Source organism: Rhinopithecus roxellana, chromosome 6 (assembly GCF_007565055.1).
Source record: "Rhinopithecus roxellana isolate Shanxi Qingling chromosome 6, ASM756505v1, whole genome shotgun sequence".
Lineage (NCBI taxonomy): Eukaryota > Metazoa > Chordata > Mammalia > Primates > Cercopithecidae > Rhinopithecus > Rhinopithecus roxellana.
Window position 1 is genome coordinate 43,095,907 of NC_044554.1, and position 21,713 is coordinate 43,117,619.

Below are 21,713 nucleotides of genomic sequence, written 5' to 3' on the forward strand. Positions count from 1 at the left end.
ATCACAATAATTTATCTTGGACAAAATAACCAAAAATAGGGATACAGGGCACATGGGTAATGTCAAGATGACTTCTATGCACATACAAAAAGCCTTGTAGCATAAAGCCAATACCTTCACAAAAGTTCATCTTATTCTTGGTTACAGAGAAAAATCTTAGCAAATATCAGGTTATACTTACTTTGCACAATGCAATGAAAATAGAAAATTGGCTCATGCCTGTAATCCCAGCACTTTGGGAGGCTGAGGTGGGCAGATCGCTTGAGGACAGGAGCTGGAGACCAGCCCGGCCAACATGGTGAAACCCCGTGTCTACTAAAAAAAATACAAAAATTAGCCAGATGTGGTGGTGCATGCCTGTAATCCCAGCTACTTGGAAGACTGAGGCAGAAGAATTGTTTGAACCTGGGAGGCAGAGGTTGCAGTAAGCAGACATCGTGCCACTGCACTCCAGCCTGGGTGACAGAGCTTCATCCAAAAAAGAAACAAAAAAATTAAAATGTAAACTAGGAACTTAAAAATCCCAGTGACTCAGAAATTAAATTGTAAGATAGTTTTCTATAAAATTTACAAATAGCAGAGGGAATTTTAAAATACAATAAAATATTACAATGAAAACATCAAAACCATCTATCAAAATTTGAGAGATATCACTGAGGCTTTTCTCAGTGTCCAATTTCCCATCTTAGTTGCCTTAATTATTAAATAATAAAGAATTAAAATAAAATAAGTAATCTATTGAAGTAGCTAGAAATGGTAACAGATACGCAACAAAAACCCACAAAAACATCAGTTCCCTTATTTGCACTTTCATGTTTACAACAGCATTATTCACAATAGCTAAGATATGGAATCTATCCAAGTGTCCATCAATGGATGAATGAATTTTAAAAATGTGGCACATTTACGCAGTGGAATATTAGCCATAAAAGGAAGGAAATGCTTTTACTTAACAACAAACAACATGGGTTGAACTGGAGGACATTACATTAAGTGGAATAAGCCAAATGCGGAAAGAAAATATCACATGTTCTTACTGATCTACGGGAGCTTAAAAAAACATACTGACCTCATGCAGAAAGAGAGTAGAATGATGGTTACAGGGGCTGGGATGGGTAGTGGGTGTGGGGGATAAAAGGAGATGGTTAATGGGTATAAAAATGCAGTTATTTAGAAGGAATGAGACCTAGTGTTCAGGAGCACAATAGGTGATTATTATTAACAGTAATTTATTGGCCGGGTGTGGTGGCTCATGCCTGTAATCCCAGCACTTTGGGAGGCAGAGGTGGGCGCATCACCTGAGGTCCGGAATTTGAGACCAGACTGGCCAACATGGTGAGACTCCATTTTGACTAAAAATACAAAACTTAGCCAGGCCTGCTGGTGCACACCTGTAATCCCAGCTACTTGGGAGGCTGAGGCAGCAGAATCGCTGGAACCGGTAGGCAGATGTAGCAGTGAGCCGAGATCTCGCCATAGCACTCCAGCCTGGGCGACGGAGTGAGACTCTATCTCAAACAGACAAACAAACAGCCCAGTAATTTATTGCATATTTCAAAATAACTAAGAGTACAACTGCTATGTTCCTAACACGAAGAAATCATGAACGCTTTAGGTGACGGATACCTGAATTACCCCGATTTGATCATCACACATCGTATGCTTGTATCAAAATATCACATGTACCCCACAAATATGTGTAACTAATATACATCCATAATAAATAAAAATTAAAAACTAGAAAAATTAATTCCCTATAATTAAGGGAAATGAGGAATGAAAATAGAATAGTAAAATATTCTCTTATTGCTGGTCCGTACAGGTAGGGTCGCAAACTCCAAAGCCTATAGAGACCAAGCCAGTCCATCAAAACGGTAGTAGGCAGACATAAAACACTAATGAATAATGGAGACTGTGGCAGATGCCCTACCCAGAGGGGATGGCCACTCAACTTCACCAAATTATTGCAATGAAGGAATGCAGGTCTAGTCTTGCCAAATTCTCCAATATTTTAACAGGAGGAATGTATATTTTTAATGTGAGATTTTCTGCTTTATAAAATGGTGTACAGGCCAAATATAACATGGCTATGAGCTGTATTTGGCTGGTAGGCTGCAAGTATGCAACTTCTGATTTAGACTATTGACTTCAGCTTGAACCAATTTCAATAATTTACATTTTTCCAGAAAAATCTCCATTTCATGTAGATATTTAAGTGCACTAATATGAAGCTGTATCAAGTATTCTTTTTAAACATCTCCCATATTTACTTTTCACATCTAGTTTATTTTAGTGATAATGCTTTCCTTCTTAATTAAACATGCTTTGTCAATTTGTTTCTTTTCTTTTTCAAAGAATCAGTGCTTGGATCTGTTCATGAGATTGAAAGGTTTTTGGTTTTTAATTTTTAAATTTCCAAGTGGGTGGGATTCTTATTCAAACTTGTGTTATTAATTTCTGGTTTATTGTATTGTAGTCAAAGAATGTGCCTATATTACTTGTTCTTTGGGATTTAATTAGGTTGCCTTTGTAGCCTAATACATAGTCATGTTTTATTTAATGTCCCAGAATCACTTAAAAAGAAAGCTATGCTCTTTTTAAGGGTACAAAATTTATATCTCACACACACACACACTAATACACACACATTCCGTGTCATTCAAATTGTGTTACTTCGTTTTGTCCACTTGATCAAATGGAAAGGCATGTGTAAAGTCTCCCATAATAATTGTGTTTCTCCCCTTTTCATGGTACTTCTAAGAACTTGCCCTGAGATAAAACTTTTGCAATGAATATGGTATTCTAGTAAAAAAGAAAAAGGAGAAGCCTAAAATTCTAAAGTTATCATTGGTGTTGTTCACCAAATATTTCCAGTTCATTCCCTTCAGGGCATAGAGTTGGGTTGTACTCCTCAACATCCTTTGATAACAGTCATGGCCATGTGACTTGCTTTAACCAGTGAAATGTGAATAGAAGTGACAAAACCCTTAAGAATCACTGTGATTCCCTGGGTCTCTTTCCCCTGCCTTAGCTAACATGGAAGGAGAGACAGGCTGGAGTCTCTTTCTGCCAGAACTCTTGAGTGAGGATGACACAGAGAAAAGACCCAACCAACTCACAGTGAACACACAATCTGAGTGACAGCTTTAATTTTGTGGTTTTAAGCCACTGCTATTTGGGGGTATATTTGTTGCTGCAGCATAACTTAGCTTATCCTTACTGAAACGGATCTGAAAACAAAGTAGGCAGCCTGCAAAGGGGAAAAAATGGATAACCAATCAATATATTTAAAAAATTCTTTCTCTCACATACTAGTTAAAGCAAAATGAATTGCCACTTTTCACCATCATGTTACTCGTGATTTTTAAAAATTATAATACTCAATATTGGTTAAAACATTCTAAGACAGGCATTCTCATATATTCCTTTTGGTAAACATTGCCTAGAAAATATTATTTAGCATGAAGAATTTTAGCAACTTCCTATATTTCACATAGTAATCTCACTTATAGGAATCCAGCATGGTTTTTGCATTCAAGATGGCACCATACATTCGTACCAGGGAGAAAACAAACTTCCAAAGTGGGATTCTGAGATTGGTTTGCTTGCCTTTAACCGCTGACCTCCTTGCCCACCGAAAAGGGGATACTAGTATCTACCACATGCATTAGCATTATGATTAATTAACTGTCATCTGTGGTTTCTTGGGATACAATAATTATTGAAAGTAAGGCTTTGGAAGACCAAAGTGGCTCCAAGGTTTGACCTTTATGGTAACGATGATGACTACCAGGACTGCCAGCTGGGATGGCTGCTTCTGAACACCCTTGTAAGAGCAAACAAGCTCAGACCTTTAGACTCTCAGCTCAAGTCACAGAGAACTAGCATGCTTCTATGGTGGTCCTAAAATAATCTCATTTCTTATAACCCTTCAGGGAAGATGCCAAATGTAACTGTGCACTCTGTAGAATTATAAGTTGAAATCACAGACTCATCAGATCTCTTATGTGAAATTTCAGGTCCTGATGGAAAAGGAGTGGGACCTGAGATTCAGAACAGGAATTGTTACGTGGGTTTAGAAAACTGATTCCCGAAGTCTCCCTTACGTCCTCTCTTACAGCTCAGAGAAGATCAACTCGAAGACCATGAAGACCTGTAATAAACACAGCTAAGGCAGTTGCCTTGATAGGGGATGCCTATTTCTTCAAGGTCTACCCCTACCAGGTTTCCTTGTCTCCAAGCCCATGGCTAGAATCAGATTGGCATATCCCAAGAGGGAACGTTCTAGGTCTGATGTGAATGAACAGAGAATTGCAATCAGCTTACGTCTGGGGAATAGGTGTAACAATGAACTCTAAGTGTTAAATCAAAGAAGACAGACTGTAAAATTGGATGAGGCTGCTCTTATTGGAATAGGCGCACATACCAGAATTTTTTTTTTTTTTTAATTCTTGCAGCCCAGGCAGGAGTGCAATGGCGCGATCTCGGCTCACTGCAACCTCTGCCTCCCGAGTTCAAGTCATTCTCCTGCCTCAGCCTCCCTAGTAGCTGGGATTATTGGCATACACCACAATGCCCAGCTAATTTTGTATTTTTAGTAGAGATGGGGTTTCTCCATGTTGGTCAGGCTGGTCTCGAACTCCTGACCTCAGGTGATCCGCCCGCCTGAGTATCCCAAAGTGCTGGGATTACAGCTGTGAGCCACCATGCCTGGCCCAGAATTTTTTTTTTAATATATTGGCTTGAATAGCTAGAAGTGACTCAAACAGTCTAGTTAGTCATTGGCTGAAACTTGAATTCAACATGGTCAATGTTAGTAAGATGGAGATGGCATAGCTTTCTGGGCATGCTGTAGAGGATGGACTTGCTTAGGGAGATAGGAATGTTGGAGAGGAAATGTCATGATCATCCACTACCATTCCATGTACCAAGCAAGTCTGAAGAATTCTCCCTTCACCAAAACAACGAGAAACCTAAAGACTGTCTTCAATTCACATCCTCTGCTCTCATACAAGGACATTTTGGGGAGTGGCTAGGGTCTTTCGCCCAACCAAAGGTAACCTCATGAGAACCCCATGTTTCTAGAGACTATTTTGGAAAGCAATTGGAAGCCAAAACGTTCACATATAGGCTTGAAATACCAAGGTATTTATGACTCAGGGGTGTGTGTGTGTGTGTGTGTGTGTGTGTGTGTGTGTGTGTGTGTGTTCAGTTAAGAGTTTCAATGTCCTGTTGTCACCCTCAGTGACCTATATCCACTAAAATTACAAAAAGAATACTATATCTAAAAGCTATCTGGTTAAGATCTTGGAGTCACATGGCTCTTACTAGTGGCATGACCTGTGCAAGTTTCTAGAAACCTCGGTACTTCATTTTTCTCATCCACAAAATGAGAATCATAATAGTTAAGTCAGTTAATAAATCAAGTGCTTAGAACAGTCTTTGGCCCATGATGAAAACTCTGCGTGCATTAGCTAGTATTATTGTTATCCAGTGTTATCACTGGGGTCCTGGTGAGCATTACATAAGTGTTATTTATCATTAATTATCCAGTTAAAACTTGCCACAGTAAGATCAAAAGCATACGAGCCATAATTCACTAACACAGAGTGAAGTACAAAAGAGCTTAATACCAATTATGCTTATTCACAAATGCAAGCATTTGCAGAGACATTTTTCTTTAGTTGTTCTTCACCAACACTAGTGGCTTTGTGAATTACGTCATTCGTAGACGTACAAATCTCCAGGCACTGAGTTCCCTGCAGGAGACTAGGGAGGGGCTTCACTCCCTAGAGAGACCCTCAAAAAGGGAAACATAATTGGGTTTGCTTTCCATTTGTCAAAGTGTGCCCCAGACTAGGGTATCTCCGACTTCAATGTGCATATGAAACATCTGGGAATCTTGGTAAAAGGAAAATTCTGGGCCAAGCATGGTAACTCATGCCTGTAACCCCAGCACTTTGGGAGGCCAAGGTGGGAGACTGCTTGAAGCCAGGAGTTCTACACCAGCCTGGGCAACATAGCAAAACTTCATTGCTACAAATAATAAAAAATAAAAATTAGCCAGGCGTGGTGACGGCGCACGCCTGTAGTACCAGTGACTTGGGAGGCTGAGGGAGGAGGATGGCTTGAGCCCAGGAGGCAAGGCTGCAGTGAGCTATGATGATACCACTGCATTCCAGCCTGGGCAACAGAGAGAGACCTTGTCTCTAAAAGACAGAGAGAGAGAGAGAGAGAGAGAGAGAGAGAGAGAGGAGAGAGAGAGAGAGAGAGATAAAAGGAAAATTCTGATTCAGCAAGTCAGGGGTAGGGCCTGAGATGGAGCATCTTAAACATGCTTCCAGGTGATGCTGACTCTGACTGTCCCCGGACCACACATGGAGGAGGGAGGACACCAGGTCTCTGCACATGCAAGCACTTTGAGGGCCACCTGCATTCAGACAGGGGTGACTGAACCCCTAAGGACAGACTTTACTTCCTTCATCAGGTTCCCAAAGGAAAAACTCCTTATCACCTCACATTTACCTTCCACACAGACCTTCCTGCTCATGCAAATATCCACAAGCTCGATGACTACTCTGTAGCCAAAGAGTTTTCTTTTAACCAAGGGTCCCCCCGGCCCAATTGTGTCAATGGACATATGGTTGCACAATAACCTAATGTGATTGTTTAAGGATCAGGCTCATGGCCGGGCATGATGGCTTACACCTGATAGCCCAGTCCTTTGGGAGGCCGAGGTGGGAGGATCATTTGAGGCCAGGAGTTCAAGGCCAAGCTGACCAATATGGAGAAACCCCATCTCTACTAAAAATACAAAAATTAGCCAGGCATGGTGGCGTGCACCTGTAATTCCAGCTACTCGTAATCCCAGCACTTTGGGAGGCCAAGCAGGAGGATCACGTGAGGCCAGGAGTTCAAGGCCAACCTGGTCAACATGGAGAAACCTCGTGTCTACTAAAAATACCAAAATTAGCAAGGCATGGTGGCATGCACATGCAATTCCAGCTACTCAGGAGGCTGAGGCACAAGAATCCCTTGAGCCGGGAAGACAGTGGGCAGAGATTGTGCCACTGCACTCCAATCTGGGCAACAGAGCAAGACTCTATCTCAAAAAAAAAAAAAAAAAAAAAAAAAAAAAAAAGGGGGGGGCTACAGGCTCCTGGGCTCTACACTTGGGGATTCTGATTCTATCAATCTGTTTTATTTTGTTTTTCTTTTGTAGAGACAGAGTCTCGTGCTGTTGCCCAGGCTGAAGTGCAATGATACAATCATAGCTCACTGCAGCCTCTACCTCCCAGATTCAAGCAATCCTCCTTCCTCAGCCTCCTAAGTATCTGGGATCCTAGGTGCAAGTCACCACACCCAGCTATTTTGTGTGGTGTGTGTGGTGTGTGTGTGTCTTTTGGTAGAAACGGGAGTCTCACTGTGTTGCCCAGGCTGGTCTCGAACTCCTGGCCTCTCAAAGTGCTGGGACTGCAGACGTAAGCCACTGCACCTGGCCCTGTTTTTGGGTTTAACACACTCCCCATGTGCTTCTGATGTGTGATCAGGTTTGGGAACCTCTGCTTTAGGCTAAAATCTCCACCTGCTTTCCCCTCTCGCCAGGTAGTTCCACTTCCTGCAGTCTGTGGGTGAGCGTCTTGCCTCACGCACAGGAAAGAAGTGTGTGTTCTATCTCACCAAAGAGACTGAATGCAAGTTCCAGAGCATTCTGACCAGCACACTGACATGTCTGAAGGTGAAATGGAAATGAGCACTGCTTGGCATTATACATACTATACGCCCTTTCTGTCTTCTACGAGATTGGAAATGAAAACAGAAAAGTCATATTAATGTGACTTATCAGCACAGGATAAATACTCTTAATGAATGGGCAGTTGAAAAGGGGATGATGGGGACAGGAGGGCTGACACTGGGGACACCACCAGTATCTTTCATGTGACTCAGGCCATGATTTTGTTCTTAGGCAGCTCAGCAGTTTGTCTCAAAACACACCAAGAGTGAATCCTGCCAACCATAAAAATAAGCAAGTTCACACATAAGGGCCCGAAATAAATCCTTTTTAAATTGAACTGAACTGAATCAAATTCACCTATCCAGGCAGTGGCGAACCTTGAAAACAAATTACAAATAAGTTGAGAAATGAGAATGAATTTCCAAACTCCAACACACGTGCTAGAATTGCATGAGATTCTACATCTTTGAGGAAAAGAAGGTAAATCAAGGAGGAAGAGGGCAAGATCTTCAACTGTTTGAAAGAAGGACCTTTGTTCTCCTCGCAGAGGAGAGGTGGGCGCGGGTTGGAAGAAGAGAGAATTGCATTAGGAAATGTGAGCGGGGCTAGCGCAAGGGCCCTTGTGCTGCTGAGAATGTTTCCTGGTTCGATTGTTTCCGGAAAGCATTTGCAAAGTTAGCTGGATTCACTCCAGATGACCCAGTAGTGTGGTTTTGAAAGTACTGAGAATGCAGAAATCAATTGAATACATCCCTTAGGTCTTGAGGATACCAAGCCTTTATTCCCCAGTGAATGTTGCAGGAAGCTCTGAGATCAGAGCTTGTGGGGATCACAGAGCTAAGGGGAACACATACGGTGTAGCCCAGCCCACAGTGACTTCAAGAAGCCATTTTTCTCAACTTGCTTCTATAATTCAGCTTTGGCTGGGTGTGGTGGCTCATGCCTGTAATCCTAGCACTTTGGGAAGTGGAAGTAGGAGAATCACCTGAAGCCAGAAGTTCAAGACAGCCTGGGCAACAAAGTGAGACCCCCTGTGTCTACCAATAAAAATAAAAATAAAATAGAATACAGCTTTGGAGACAATTTTTTGAGTGATTTTTTTTTTTCTTTTCTTTTTTTTTTTTTTTTTTTTTTTTTTGAGACAGAGTCTCGCCGGGACACCCAGGCTGGAGTGCAATGGCACAATCTCGGCTCACTGCAACCTCTGACTCCCAGGTTCAAGCAATTCTCCTGCCTCAACCAGCTGAGCAGCTGGGATTACAGGAGCCCACCACCACGCCCAGCTAATTTTTGTATTTTTAGTAGAGACGGGGTTTCACCTTATTGGCCAGGCTGGTCTCAAACTCCTGACCTCAAGTGATCCACCTGCCTCGGCCTCACAAAGTGCTGGGATTACAGGCAAGAGCCACCGTGCCAGACCTTTGAGTGACTATTTTGTCAACCAATCCAAGGATGATACATAACTAATATGATGCATAGGAGGAAAGTTGATTCCTGACATGCAAAGGACACCTTGGGAATTGGGCTTAAAGGGCTCAAGGAGCCTGGTGGAAAAGAACTGCAGGCTTCCAGAATCAGGGCTGATGGAGCGATCCTGGCCCCCAAAAATAGGCATCCAGGAAAGGTGGATCTTGGTCCTCAACTGGTGCTTGGTAAAAGTCACCTTAGCTGCAGAGGCTGATGAAAGAGAAATGGAACAGTGACCACAAGAGAACAAAGAACTGAGTTAAAGTTCCAAGAAACAACTTTTGCAGTGATGAGCCAAAGAGGAGACCCCAGGCACTGGGGAGAAGTTTGGGCTTTTTGTTTATTTAACTCTGAATATTTCAGGCTGGGCCCAGTGGCTCACATCTGTAATCCTGGCTCTTCGCGAGGCTAAGGCGGGAGGATCCCTTGAGGCCAGAACTTGAGAGCAACCTGGGCAACAGAGTGAGACTTCGTCTCTGCAAAGAACAATAAAAAACTTAGCTGGGTGGGGCAGCTGGTAGTCCCAGCCATTTGGGAGGCTGACATGGGAGGATAGCTTGAAACCAGGAGTTTGAGGCTGCACTGAGCAATTACTGCATACTGCTGCACTCCAGCTTGGGCAACAGAGCAAGACCCTGTCTCTACAAAAAATAAAATAAAATAACTCTGAGCAGTTCAGCCCATTTGGCACACACATGTGCATGCAGGCACGTGCACACACAGACACACACACATACACACACAGCCAGTCCCACTACTGAGGGCAAACTGGCTACAGGCCAGGTGAGCAATCCCAGACCCTCCTGCCTGCCTTCCATTCTGTCCCCGGGAAATGTCTGGCTGGATCTGTGTCCAGGAAATCCAGGCGAGATCCCTAATCCAGGGAGATGACTGCTCCATGTGCAGCCGGCAAGGCACCCCCCTCCCAAGGAGCCACCTAATGAAAACCTCATGTGTCAACTTGGGTTGCACAGACAAACCCAGGCTAATTCCAGCTGGGCCTCGTGCCGAAGGTATGACCTCACTGTCGGGCAAAGCGGCAGGGACCCCAGAGAAAGAAAGATTGGTGTGTGGGCCAGACCTGCTTCTAATCACAGCCAGCTGGGATGGATAGAGGCACCATTGCCATCCCGCCTGCCCAATACCAGGGTGTACAGACCAGGAGGCATGATCATCCTACAGCAAAGAATCCTAAGCTTTGCCCCAAACACTCCTTTTTCTTTTTCTTTTTTCTTTTTTTTTTTTTTTTTTTTTTTGGCGTCATCCACATACTAGGTTGGTGAGATTACTTTTGCACCAACCTAATAAAAATCTCTGCCATTCCACGTGTTCCACACCAAAGAGAAACTTAATTAGGTAGGCTCGAATCTCCGGAGGATTCCCAGTTACAGAAGCGAGGAAGGAAGGATATAATTAGAACCTAATTTTTTTTTCTTAACAGAACAGCTGAAAAGGTCCCACTAAGAGAAGGACAATTAAATGCAGTCATTCCATCCATAACCAGAACCTGGTACCTGAGAAGTTTCACTCATTGGCAAAATACCTTCAAGATATGCACTTCAACCTCAGACTGGGCATTTTTCATTTAGCTCTTTTCACACTTAGGGATTGTATTAATGTTTGTGGCGGCAATGCCTGTAGCCTACACTGCTGCGTATTTTCTTGGATTTTGTACTAAATCTTTTGTAGGCAACAAAACAAAACTTCAAGGAAGCTGAGCTTCAAAAATAAATAAATGTGCTTTTACCTGATGGGTCACCATGAAATAGTCGATGACTTGGGTTGTTGTTAAAGGAATGAATAGAAATCCGCTGCAAGATTTGCTCAGAAGTTCTGCTTTCTGCGTTGGTAGCTGAGTATGATGAGTTGCAAATAAATTGGTGAAACTTGAAGTCTCTTAAACCGCATCCCAGATGCCTGAGCCCTGATGAGCTCTTTGAACAATATCATCACGTAAAGCCCTAAGGGACTCCAAGCTCTCATGAAATCAGGGAAAATTTGCAATAATCTCAAAATTTCCCCACAAGCTGGGGTCCAAAGAGAGAATATACAAACAAGCATGAACTTGGGGCTGAAGACGCTTAAATCTTTTTTTATTTTTTTGTTTTTTGGGGTTTTTTTTTTAGAGCCAAGGGTCTAGCTCTATTACCCAGGTGGGAGTACAGTGGCGTAATCATAGCTTACCGCAGTCTTGAACTCCTAGGCTCCAGCAATCCTCCTGCATCAGCCTCAACAATCCTCCTGCCTCAGTCTCCCAACTAGCTGGGATTACAGATGTGCACCACTATGCCCAGCTAATTTTTTCTATTTTTGCAGAGACAGGTTTTCACTATGCTGCCCAGACTGGTCTCAAATTCCTGGCCTTAAGCAGTCATCCTACCTTGGCCTCCCAAAGTGCTGGGACTACAAAATGTGGGCCACAGTACCCAGCAAGATCCTTAAATCTTATAGGAATAACTCTCCCACAATTATAGGAATAACTTCCAGACATAACTAGAAATAACACTCTACAAGAAAAATGAGCCCTTCCTGTGTGTAAAGAAGTTGCTCATTGCTAATTCCATTCACATTTAGTCCATTTGACTAGGATTTTTGTTTGCTTCTTTAGACAGGGTCTTGCCTTGTCGCCCAGGCTGGAGTGTAGTGGTGCAATCTCAGCTCACTACAATCTCTGCCTCCTGGGTTCAAGTGATTCTCGTGCCTTAGCCTCCTGAGTAGCTGAGATTACAGGCATGTGCAACCATACCTGGCTAATTGTTTTGTATTTTTAGTAGAGACGGAATTTCACCACGTTGGTGAGGCTGGTCTCGAACTCCTGACCTCAGATGATCTGCCCGCCTCAGCCTCCGATTACAGGTGCGATTGACTAGGTTTTATTACAAGAGTTGTGTGAGCAGAATCAAGGACCCAAAGCCTTCTTAGTTCCAGAAACAGAGGTACAGGTTAAGACTTTTCTCATTTTAAGGAGGAAACTTTTTTTCCTCTAAATGTATCTCTGAGATAATGATGGAAGTCACTGGAAGTAAGATCTTGCTGGAAAAGGTGTGCTTTGCTCCAGCTTTTCAGAAATATCTCTACAATATAAAGCAAGGTCAAATCAGGCCTACAAAGACATGGTGAGTCACCAGCAATCAGAATTGGGAGAACAAGCTGGGAACCACTCATACAACTGAATACCCTGGATAAAACATCTCTATCCTGAACCAGAAAATAAATGTCTACAGCTGCACTTGGCGGTTGGCCCTAGGGCCCATTCACCATATGGTCACCCTTATTATCATCCTCCCAACAAGTCCAGCAAGATAACAGGCGAGAACCATGCTCTTGCAACTAGCCTGAAGGCCGAGCACACATCTCCTTATCATAACCTTGGTCTGCTCTGTCCTTGCTTCTTGGTGTATATCTCATGCTCAACCTAGGGATGCCAAAAGCCCAATCCTCCGGTGCCCGGTGCCTAGAATACGCTGCTTCTCAGAGGGGAACGGTGTGTGTTAACAAAACAAAACAAAGAGGCCTCCTTCCTGGACCTTTATCTAAGGCAAGATCTAGCTGGTTTGGGATAAAACTCAGGGTTCTAGAGTAGGGAAGAACCTTAAAGATTATCAAATCCAGTCATTTTTCAAAGCTTATTTTATTTTATTTTACTTTATTTTTGAGATGGAGTTTTGCTCTGTCACCCAGGCTGGAGTACAATGGCACAATCTCGGCTCACCACAACCTCTGCCTCCTGGGTTCAAGGGATTCTCCTGCCTCAGCCTCCTGAGTAGCCGGGATTACAGACATGTGCCACCATGCCCAGCTAATTTTGTATTTTTGTTAGAGACAAGGTTTCTCTATGTTGATCACGCTGGTCTTGAACTCCCGACCTCAGGTGATCTGCCTGCCTCGGCCTTCCAAAGTGCTAGGATACAGGTGTGAGCCACTGTGCCCAGCCCATTTTTCAAAGCTTTTTAAACATTATGAGGGCTGGGCGCGATGGCTCACACCTGTAATCCCAGCACTTTGGGAGGCTGAGGCGGGTGGATCACTTGAGCTCAGGAATTCGAGACCAGCCTGGCCAACATGGTGAAACCCCATCTCTAATAAAATACAAAAATTATCCAGGCGTGGCGGCGCACGTCTACAACCCCAGCTACTCAGGAGGCTGAGGCAGGAGAATCGCTTCAATCTGGGAGATGGAGGTTGCAGTGAGCCAAGATCATGCCACTGAATTCCAGCCTGGGCGTAAGACAGAGTGAGACTCTGTCACAAATTAAAGAAACACTACAAGGTTGTATTTTTTCCAGCGAGGTTGTATGCGGAAACTCAGTAAATAGAAAACAGACATAAAACAAGCTGTTATGTCCATACAGTGGAATAGGAATATGGCCATCAAAAGAAATGAAGTCATGATAAATGCTACCACACAGGTAAACCTTGGAAACACTATAGTAATTGTGAGAAGCTACTCACAAAGGAAGGCAAATTATATGATTCCATTTATAGAAAATGTCCAGCAGAAGCAACCACAGAGACAGAAAGTAGAGAAGTGCTTGTGTAGGGCTTGGGGAAATACGGGGATTGAGAGGTGACGGCTAAGAGGCGCAAGGTTTTGTCCGGATGCAGTGGCTCACACCTGTAATTCCAGCACTTTGGGAGGCCAAGGCGGGTGGATCACAAAGTCAAGAGATTGAGACCATCCTGGCCACCACGGTGAAACCCCCGTCTCTACTAAAAATACAAAAATTAGCTGGGTGTGGTGGCGGGCGCCTGTAGTCCCAGCTACCCGGGAGGCTGAGGCAGGAGAACCGCTTAAACCCGGGAGGCGCAGCTTGCAGTGAGCAGAGATGGCGCCACTGCACTCCAGCCTGGTGACAGAGCGAGACTCCGTCAAAAAAAAAAAAAAGTGAGATGCAAGGTTTCTTTTTGGAGCAATGAAAATGTTCTAAAATCGACTGTGGCATGTGTTGCACAAATCTGTGCATCTAGCCTGGCCTGGCTGACCTGGCAGAACCCCTACATGCTCCTCCTGGATGAGCCTGCCAATCACCTGGATATTGAGACCATGGATGCCCTGGCAGATGCCATCAATGAGTTTGAGGGTGGTATGAAGCCAGTCGGTTCTGACTTTGGACTCATTCAATAAGTGAGGTCCTGGCCAGGTGTGAGGCACAGCAGAGAGTGTCTAGGTGGTTGGGTGGAGCAGTCATGGTGTATGAAGGGGTGTAGTACTTGCTTACTGAATTAAGACAAGGGGCTCAGGGTGTAGACACAGGTGGCGAGGACCAGATCTTACGGCTCTACTTATGGGGCTACTTTGAAAGCCTTAACTGAAACACTTCATGTCTTCAGTAGCTACTTGGAGATGTTAACCAACTTGGGATTATTGAGCCAAATGGGGCAGAGAGTTGGGTAGAAAACAGGGTGCTTTTGCTACTGGTCCCAAGATTCTTCAATCCAAAAACAGGATTCTGCTAACAAGGGTGTGGACTAGATAGGGGACTGCCACAGTCATCAGAGAATAAGCTGCAGGGCATTTCTCTGAAGCTTTGGAGAAGATGGAAGTTGGGTAAAAAAGAAAAAAAAAAAAAAAAAAAAAAAGGAGGCTAAGAGCGAAGCCTCTGAACAGATCTGGACAATGGGAACGTCCAGACAGAAGGAAGTGACAATGGGAATGATACAGTAGCTCCAGCTCAGAAGGCTCCAAAGCCTGCGGGTTATGGTGTCCTTGGGATAGACCATCCCAAAGAACTTAGAGGCAAGGAGGCAGTCTGCAGACATGGGTGTGTGGGGTAGGGAAGGAAGATAATGCAGTTTTCTTCCCAGAAGCCCCTTCCATCAGTCTGCTCGGCAGGAATGGGGACAGTGACTGGCTCAGGATTAAGTCTAGGATTTGTTTTCCAGGTTGCACAGGAAATGCGGGTCTGTGGGAAGCAGAGACACTGACTGGCCTGGAGACACCCTGGCCAACAGGGAACACCTCAAGTCGAAGCTGGTACATGAGAATCCCCAGCTCACCAGAAGGACGCACAACACGTGAGCCCTCTGGTCTCGGGTTAGGACCTCCGTCTGGAGACCAACAGCTGCTTCCTATTGATCAGTCTCTCAGACAACATAGAGAAGTGGTTGCCTAGGGCTTGTGGGGACAGTGGGATTGGGAAGTGATGGCTAAGAGATGTGAGAATCCTTTTTGGAGTGATGAAGGTGTTATTTTATTTTCCTTCAACTTTTATTTTAAGTTCCGGGGTCTGTGTGCAGGATGTGCAGGTTTGTTACCTAGGTAAACACGTGCCGTGGTGGTTTGCTGCACAGATCAACCCATCACCTTGGTATTAAGCCCAGCACCCATTAGCTATTCTTCCTGATGCTCTCCCTTCCCACCCCCAGCAGGCCCCAGTGTGTGTTGTTCCCCACTATGTTCTCATCATTCAACTCCCACTTATAAGTGAGAAAAAGCACAGGTATCTTGGAACCTAAAATAATATACAATTTAGGCCAGGCACGCTGGCTCACACCTGTAATCCCAGCACTTTGGGAGGCCAAGGTGAGATCAGGAGACCAAGACCATAAGGCCAACATGGTGAAACTCCATCTCTACTAAAAACACAAAAATTAGTCAGTTGTGGTGGCGGGCGCCTGTAGTCCCAGCTACTCTGGAGGCTGAGGCAGGAGAATCGCTTGAACCCGGGAGGTGGAGGTTGCAGTGAGTCGAGATTGTGTTACTGCACTCCAGCCTGGGCGACAGAGCGAGACTCCATCTCAAAAACAAATAAATAAATAAAATACAATTAAAAATAAAAATTAAATTAAAATAAGATAAAATGTTAAAATAGACTTGTCATGAAAAAAGAAAAAAGGTGAGAACATTGGTGCTTGGCTTTCTGTACCTGTGTTAGTTTGCGGAGGATAATGGCTTCCAACTAAAATCCGTTGTGGCATTGGTTTTACAAATCTGTGACTCTCCTCTGGCTACACTGGGGCTACACTCCCGCAGTGTGGCAGCACTGCTCCCACGGCCCCTCCCCTGCCCCTCCACCTGCCTTAGCTGCACTCCTAACTACGGCGGTACAGTTACCTGTCTGTTTCATGTCCTCCTTCCAGTTACATTTGTCCATATCTGGACTTAACTGGCTGTTCCCTGCAGCCCCTTGCTGGTGAACTTTTCCTGCCTGTGATGCAGCCAGAGACACTGAGGATTAGCCCAAGAGCCCAAGGCCAGGCTCTAGCCCACGCAGGAGCTTAGGATTCTTGTTTGAGGGGTTTTGGTGATGTTGGAGGAAGATCCCGCCATCCCCATTCCTTTCTGCTTCTAGCTCGGAGCTCTGGACCAAGACCAGTTTTTAAATAATTACTCAACAATGTAACTTTTAGATCTGTGTGACAGCTACAAAGCATCCGATAAAGAAAGAGGACACAAACAAAAAAAACCCTGTGCATCCACTAAGCACCCCTGAATTGTGCACTTTAAATGTGTGAATATTAGAGTGTGTGAATTCTATCTCAATAAAGCTGTTATTTAGAAGAGGAGGAGGAGGAAGGGGGGAGGGAGAAGAAGAAGAAGAGGAAGAAGGAGGAGGAGGAGGAAGGGGAGGAGGGAGGAGGAATGGGGGGAGAAGGATGGGGAGGAGGGAGGGAGGAGAAGGAGGAGAAGGGTAATAAAAAGGTGCCATAACTGCTCCACCAGCCAGGCTTCTTTCCTCGCCCCATCCTATAGTGGCCGTGAAACCATCTCTACAGGGCCCTAGAACTCTATGGAAAGTTACTGAAAAAGCCTGTTCTAGTCCAAGTTTCTGTTTCTCAAATGTAAACCAAGTCTTTGGACTTAAAAGTGCAAGGCCCTGCATAAATCCGACGTCTCACTGATGAGACCGGGGCACGTCTCAGGGGAGAAGCTGCTTGTACGGGTCTTACCGTCCATGTCCAAGCGCTGCATGATGATGGCCAGCTCCACCTCGCTTGGCATGTACCCCAAAGAGCGCATGGCCATGCCCAGCTCCTGCTTGGAGATGAAGCCGTTCCCATCCCGGTCCAGAACCCGAAAGGCCTCTCGGATTTCTACAATGGAAAAGCAAAGAAAGTCCAGTGGTCACATGGTTGGCTTTATTGCACTGCAGTCATTGGTGATTGTCTACCAAGAACTCCTAACTGATTTTTACAAACAGTGATTTGTTAAAACTCTTTAATCAGATAAAAGGGAAGACAGAAGAAGAACATAAGAAAAGAAACAAAGAAAAGAAAAAGGAAAGAGAAAAAAGGAAACGGAAGGGAGGAGAGGAGAAAAGAAAATGAGAAAGAAGAGAAAGAAAAGGAAAGGGAGAAAGGGAGAGAGAAAAAGAGGAAGGTGGAAGAGAGTGAAAGAGAGGAATGGAGGGAGGAAAAAAGAGAAAGGAAGAAGAAAGGAAGGGAGGGAGGGGGAAAAGGGAAGGAGGGAGGGAGAAAGGAAGGAAGAAAGCAAGGGAGGGAGGAAGGAGGGAAGTAAGGAGGAAGGAAGGAAGGAAAAAGGAAAGAAGAAAGAAAAAGAAAGGGAGGGAGGAAGGACGGAAGGAAGGCAGTCAGAAAGACAAAAGAAGGAAAAAGAAAAAGAAAGGAGGAAGGAAGAAAGAAAAGAAAAAGAAAGAAAGAAGAAAGAAAGAAAGAAGGAAAGAAAAAATGAAAAGGAAAAGGAAGGAAGTAGGGAAGGGAGGGAAGGAGGGAGGGAGGGGGCAAGGGGGAGGGGAGGAGGGAGGGGGAGGGAAGGGGGGAGGGGAGGGGGAAAGGAGGGGAGGGGAGAGGGGGAGGGAGGAGAAGGAGGGGGAGGGGAGGGGAGCGAGGGGGAAGGAGGAGAAGGGAGAGGGGAGAGGAGGGCAGGGGAGAGGGGAGGGAGGGGGGAGGAGGGTGGAGGGGAGGAGAGGGAGAGGGGAGGGGGAGGGGAGGGGGGAGGGGGGGGGGAGGAGAAGGGAGAGGGGAGGGAGGAGAGGGGAGGGGAGGGGGAGGGGAGAGCGAGGGAGGGGAGGGGGGGGGACCGGGGAGGGGAGGGGAGGAGAGGGGGAGGGGAGGGGAGGGGAGGGGGGGAGGGGAGGGGAGAGAGGGGAGGAGAGAGGGGAGGGGAGGGGAGGGAGAGGGGAGGGGAGGAGAGAGAGAGGGAGAGGGGAGGGGAGGGGAGGGGGAGGGGAGGAGGAGGAGAGGGGAGAAGGAGAGGGAGGGGAGGGGGGGAGGGGAGGGGGGGCGAGGGAGGGGAGGGGAGGAGGGGGAGGGGAGGAGAGGGGAGGGGAGGGGGGAGGGGAGGGGAGGGGAGGGAAGAGGGGAGGGGAGGGGGGAGGGGGAGGGGGAGGGGGGGAGAGGGGAGGTGAGGGGAGAGGGGGAGGAGGAGAGGGGAGGGGAGGGGGGAGGGGATGGGAGGGAGGGGGGGGAGGGAGGGGAGGGGGGGGGGGGGGAGGGGGAGAGGGGAGGGGAGACGGGAGGGGAGGTGAGGGGAGAGGGGAGGTGGAGGGGAGGGGAGGGGAGGGGAGGGGGGAGGGGGAGGGGGGGGAGGGGGGGGGGGGGAGGGGGGGGGAGGGGAGGGGGGGGGGGGAGAGGGGGAGGGGAGGGGGAGAGGGAGGGGAGGGGAGGGGGGGGAGGGGGGAGGGAGGGGAGGGGAGAGGGGAGGGGAGTGGAGGAGAGGGGGGTGAGGGGAGACGGGGAGGGGAGGGGAGGGGGGGGAGGGGAGGGGAGGAGGGGGAGGGGAGGGGGGGAGGGGGAGGGGAGGGGAGGGGAGGGGGGGGAGGGGAGAGGGGAGGGGAGGGGAGAGAGGAGGGGAGGGGAGGGGAGAGAGGAGGGGAGGGGAGGGGAGAGGGGAGGGGAGGGGAGGGGAGGGGGAGGGGAGGGGAGGGGAGGGGAGAGCGGAGGGGAGGGGAGAGGGGAGGGGAGGGGAGAGGGGGGAGGAGACGAGGGAGGAAGAAAGGAGACAGCTGGACCTGAGCATCCTATCCTCCAACTCTGTAGGAGGCACACAATTAGATGGTGGTCCCAGCAGAGAATCATGTTAACCAAGGACACTTTCTGAGCAAAGATGAGGATTTGGTTTCAGCTGTGAGGAGAAAGCTGCCTCTTAACTGCAGTCCTCAGGAGGAAAGGAGAATGCAGTTCCCCTCTGCAGGCATATTTCAGATCCCTGCAGCTGTAGGAGCTGTGCAGAAAGCTCTTTCAGCCTCATAGGAGGAGAAGGGTTAAGTACCCTGCTGTTTGTATCTCATTCTCCTAATTTACAGGTGTTTTGTAGCTATAAACAACCTCAGATCAATAAGAGCATCATGAAAACTCAAAAGACACCTTTAATCACTTTGTCCCTGGGCTAGCAGAGAACTCGACTCTGCTGTCAGTAAGGGCTGTTTCACCTGGCAGACAATCTCCCCTCCTCTTCCCCTAAACCAGAGTTGCTCTAAATTCCACCCAAAGTCCCCTTCTCCAGAGCCACTGCAGCTGTCAGTCCTGGATTGGATGTATAACACAAGGAATTGGAGGTCACAATATGAAGATGAAAGGTTTATTAATTGTTTCTGAGCACACCAGACCTAGAGCAGCTTTGACTTTTCATCAATAAACGAAGTGCAAGCCCAGATATGTCAGCTGTCATTATTCACCATGCCAGGCAACTAGTATTGACTTTCTATCAAGTGAGAAGCACAGTATTAATAAATACGGAGAAATAAAAATGATCCACCAGGCATTGGGGTTCTCCCACTCAGCCCAACTCCACTCAGGATGGTAAGATGCATGCAGAAACTTTCTATCACTCTTCAAATGCATACAAGCCCCTTGACTCTGACTCACTTACTTACTGCCTCACTGAATATCCCGCCATGCCCTGGCATGGTCATTACCACAAACTTGGTGACTTAAGACAACAGAAATCTATTCTTTCACAGTCTGGAGGCCAGAATTCCAAAATCAGCATCATTGGATCAGAATCCTGATGTTAGCAGAGCTGTGCTCCCCGTGAAGGCTCTAAGGGAAAATCTATTTGTCTCTTCCAGCTGCCAGAGGCTCCAGCATTCCTTGGCTTGCAGCCCCATCACTCCAACCTCCACCTTCTCCTCTTCTGTCTGTAAATCTCCCTCTGCCCTGCTCTTATAAGGACACTTGTGTTTGCTTTTAGGGACCACTCAGATAATCCAAGATAATCTCCCCATCTCAAGATTCTTAACTTCATCACATCTTCAAAGACTTTTCTGTAAGGTAACATTTATAAATCTCAGAGATTAGGATTTGATATCTTTGGAGACTGCTTTTCAGATTGCTACACTATGGCTTCCAGTGTTTTGCCTGAAACATCTTCCCTTTTTCTTTCCTTGCCCAAAATTATATCCATCCTTCAAGGTCAAGTGTGGATGCTAAAGTGACTCCATCTTGGATGCTAATCTGCCCTGTTGACTTCTGACAAACTCTAATTCTGGGAATGCCTTTTCTATCTTATCTACTGTTCCTTGTGTAAGACCGTGTACTTACCACACATCCTGCCCTTAGGCAGACTCCTGCCTCTCCCTACAATTGTCCTACACATTCCTTCCCTGTGGTATGTAAGTCCTGGGTCTGGTAGGTGATAGGCCAGGGGGATCTACCATCTTTTCTCACCAACCCGCAAGACACAGGCATAGCGTAAGTCCCTATTAAATGTTTATTTCTGAAAAGCTAGACATGCCAGCCTCTTTCTTCAGCCTCTCAGCTTCCTCGGACTTTGGGAGTAAGTTTTCATGGACTTGCTCACTGCAAAACACCAAAGCAGGGGTCATGGATTCCACAAAACTGTCTTTGCTCACCACAGCCAAGTTATCTCCCTTTCTGCTGACTGTTCACAGCAGGTCATTCATTCCTTTCTTGTGACATCCAGCATACCCCATCTAGAAATACTATGATTGGCTTCTTTTCTGAGCGGTAAGCACCTCCTACCCTTCTTTCATCTTAATGCATTCCCTGCCCACACTGTAGGAGGCGCTAGACAGATAGCTGTTCAAAGGATGATGAGTCTGAATGGATAAGAATCATATATTAGTAGTAAATTCATTATCAATACTAATGCAGCAGCTGAATTCTTTCTGTGATGAACTGTGGGCTCCAGCAGAGAGGAGACCAGCCTGTGCACCAGGACCCTAGGCTCCCAGCCAGGCGTATTAGCTAATTAGGTCTGCGGCCAAACCCTGGAGGCCTCAGTTTGTTCATGCGTAAAATGAGCTGTGCTGGCTGCAAGGATCCCCCTGGTCCTCCAGCCCTTCTTTCTATGAATCTGTGGACATCGTTAAAGTGTTTAAGTGAAGAACAGGAAGCCTGTGTTCTCTTACATACCCTATTAATCTGCTATTCAACACCTCCTCCCCTTTCTTTCCATCAATGGTATAGAAACAAATTTTAGTCCAACCCAAATTCTGAATCAAGGCATTTGTCTGCATTTTGAGCTTTTCTCATCAATGAAATATGCTCAAGGTGACCTAGAACAGCCATATGTTTTCCTACCAAGTCCCGACAGGTCTGGAAGGAGCTTGGAGCCACTGCTCAGTTTGAGGTCACGGCGCACTGTGCT

At 46.2% G+C, this 21,713-nt stretch overlaps 1 protein-coding gene across 2 annotated transcripts in view; it reads right to left on the minus strand.

Annotated features, from left to right (window-relative positions):
• Positions 1 to 21,713, minus strand: part of CALN1 (calneuron 1) — a 614,621-nt gene that overhangs the window by 303,287 nt on the left and 289,621 nt on the right. For both annotated transcript variants that reach the window (XM_030933416.1, XM_030933417.1), the window contains exon 3: positions 17,093 to 17,236. In XM_030933416.1, coding sequence (XP_030789276.1) covers positions 17,093 to 17,236 — 144 coding nt within the window. The remainder of the gene's footprint in view (positions 1 to 17,092; positions 17,237 to 21,713) is intronic.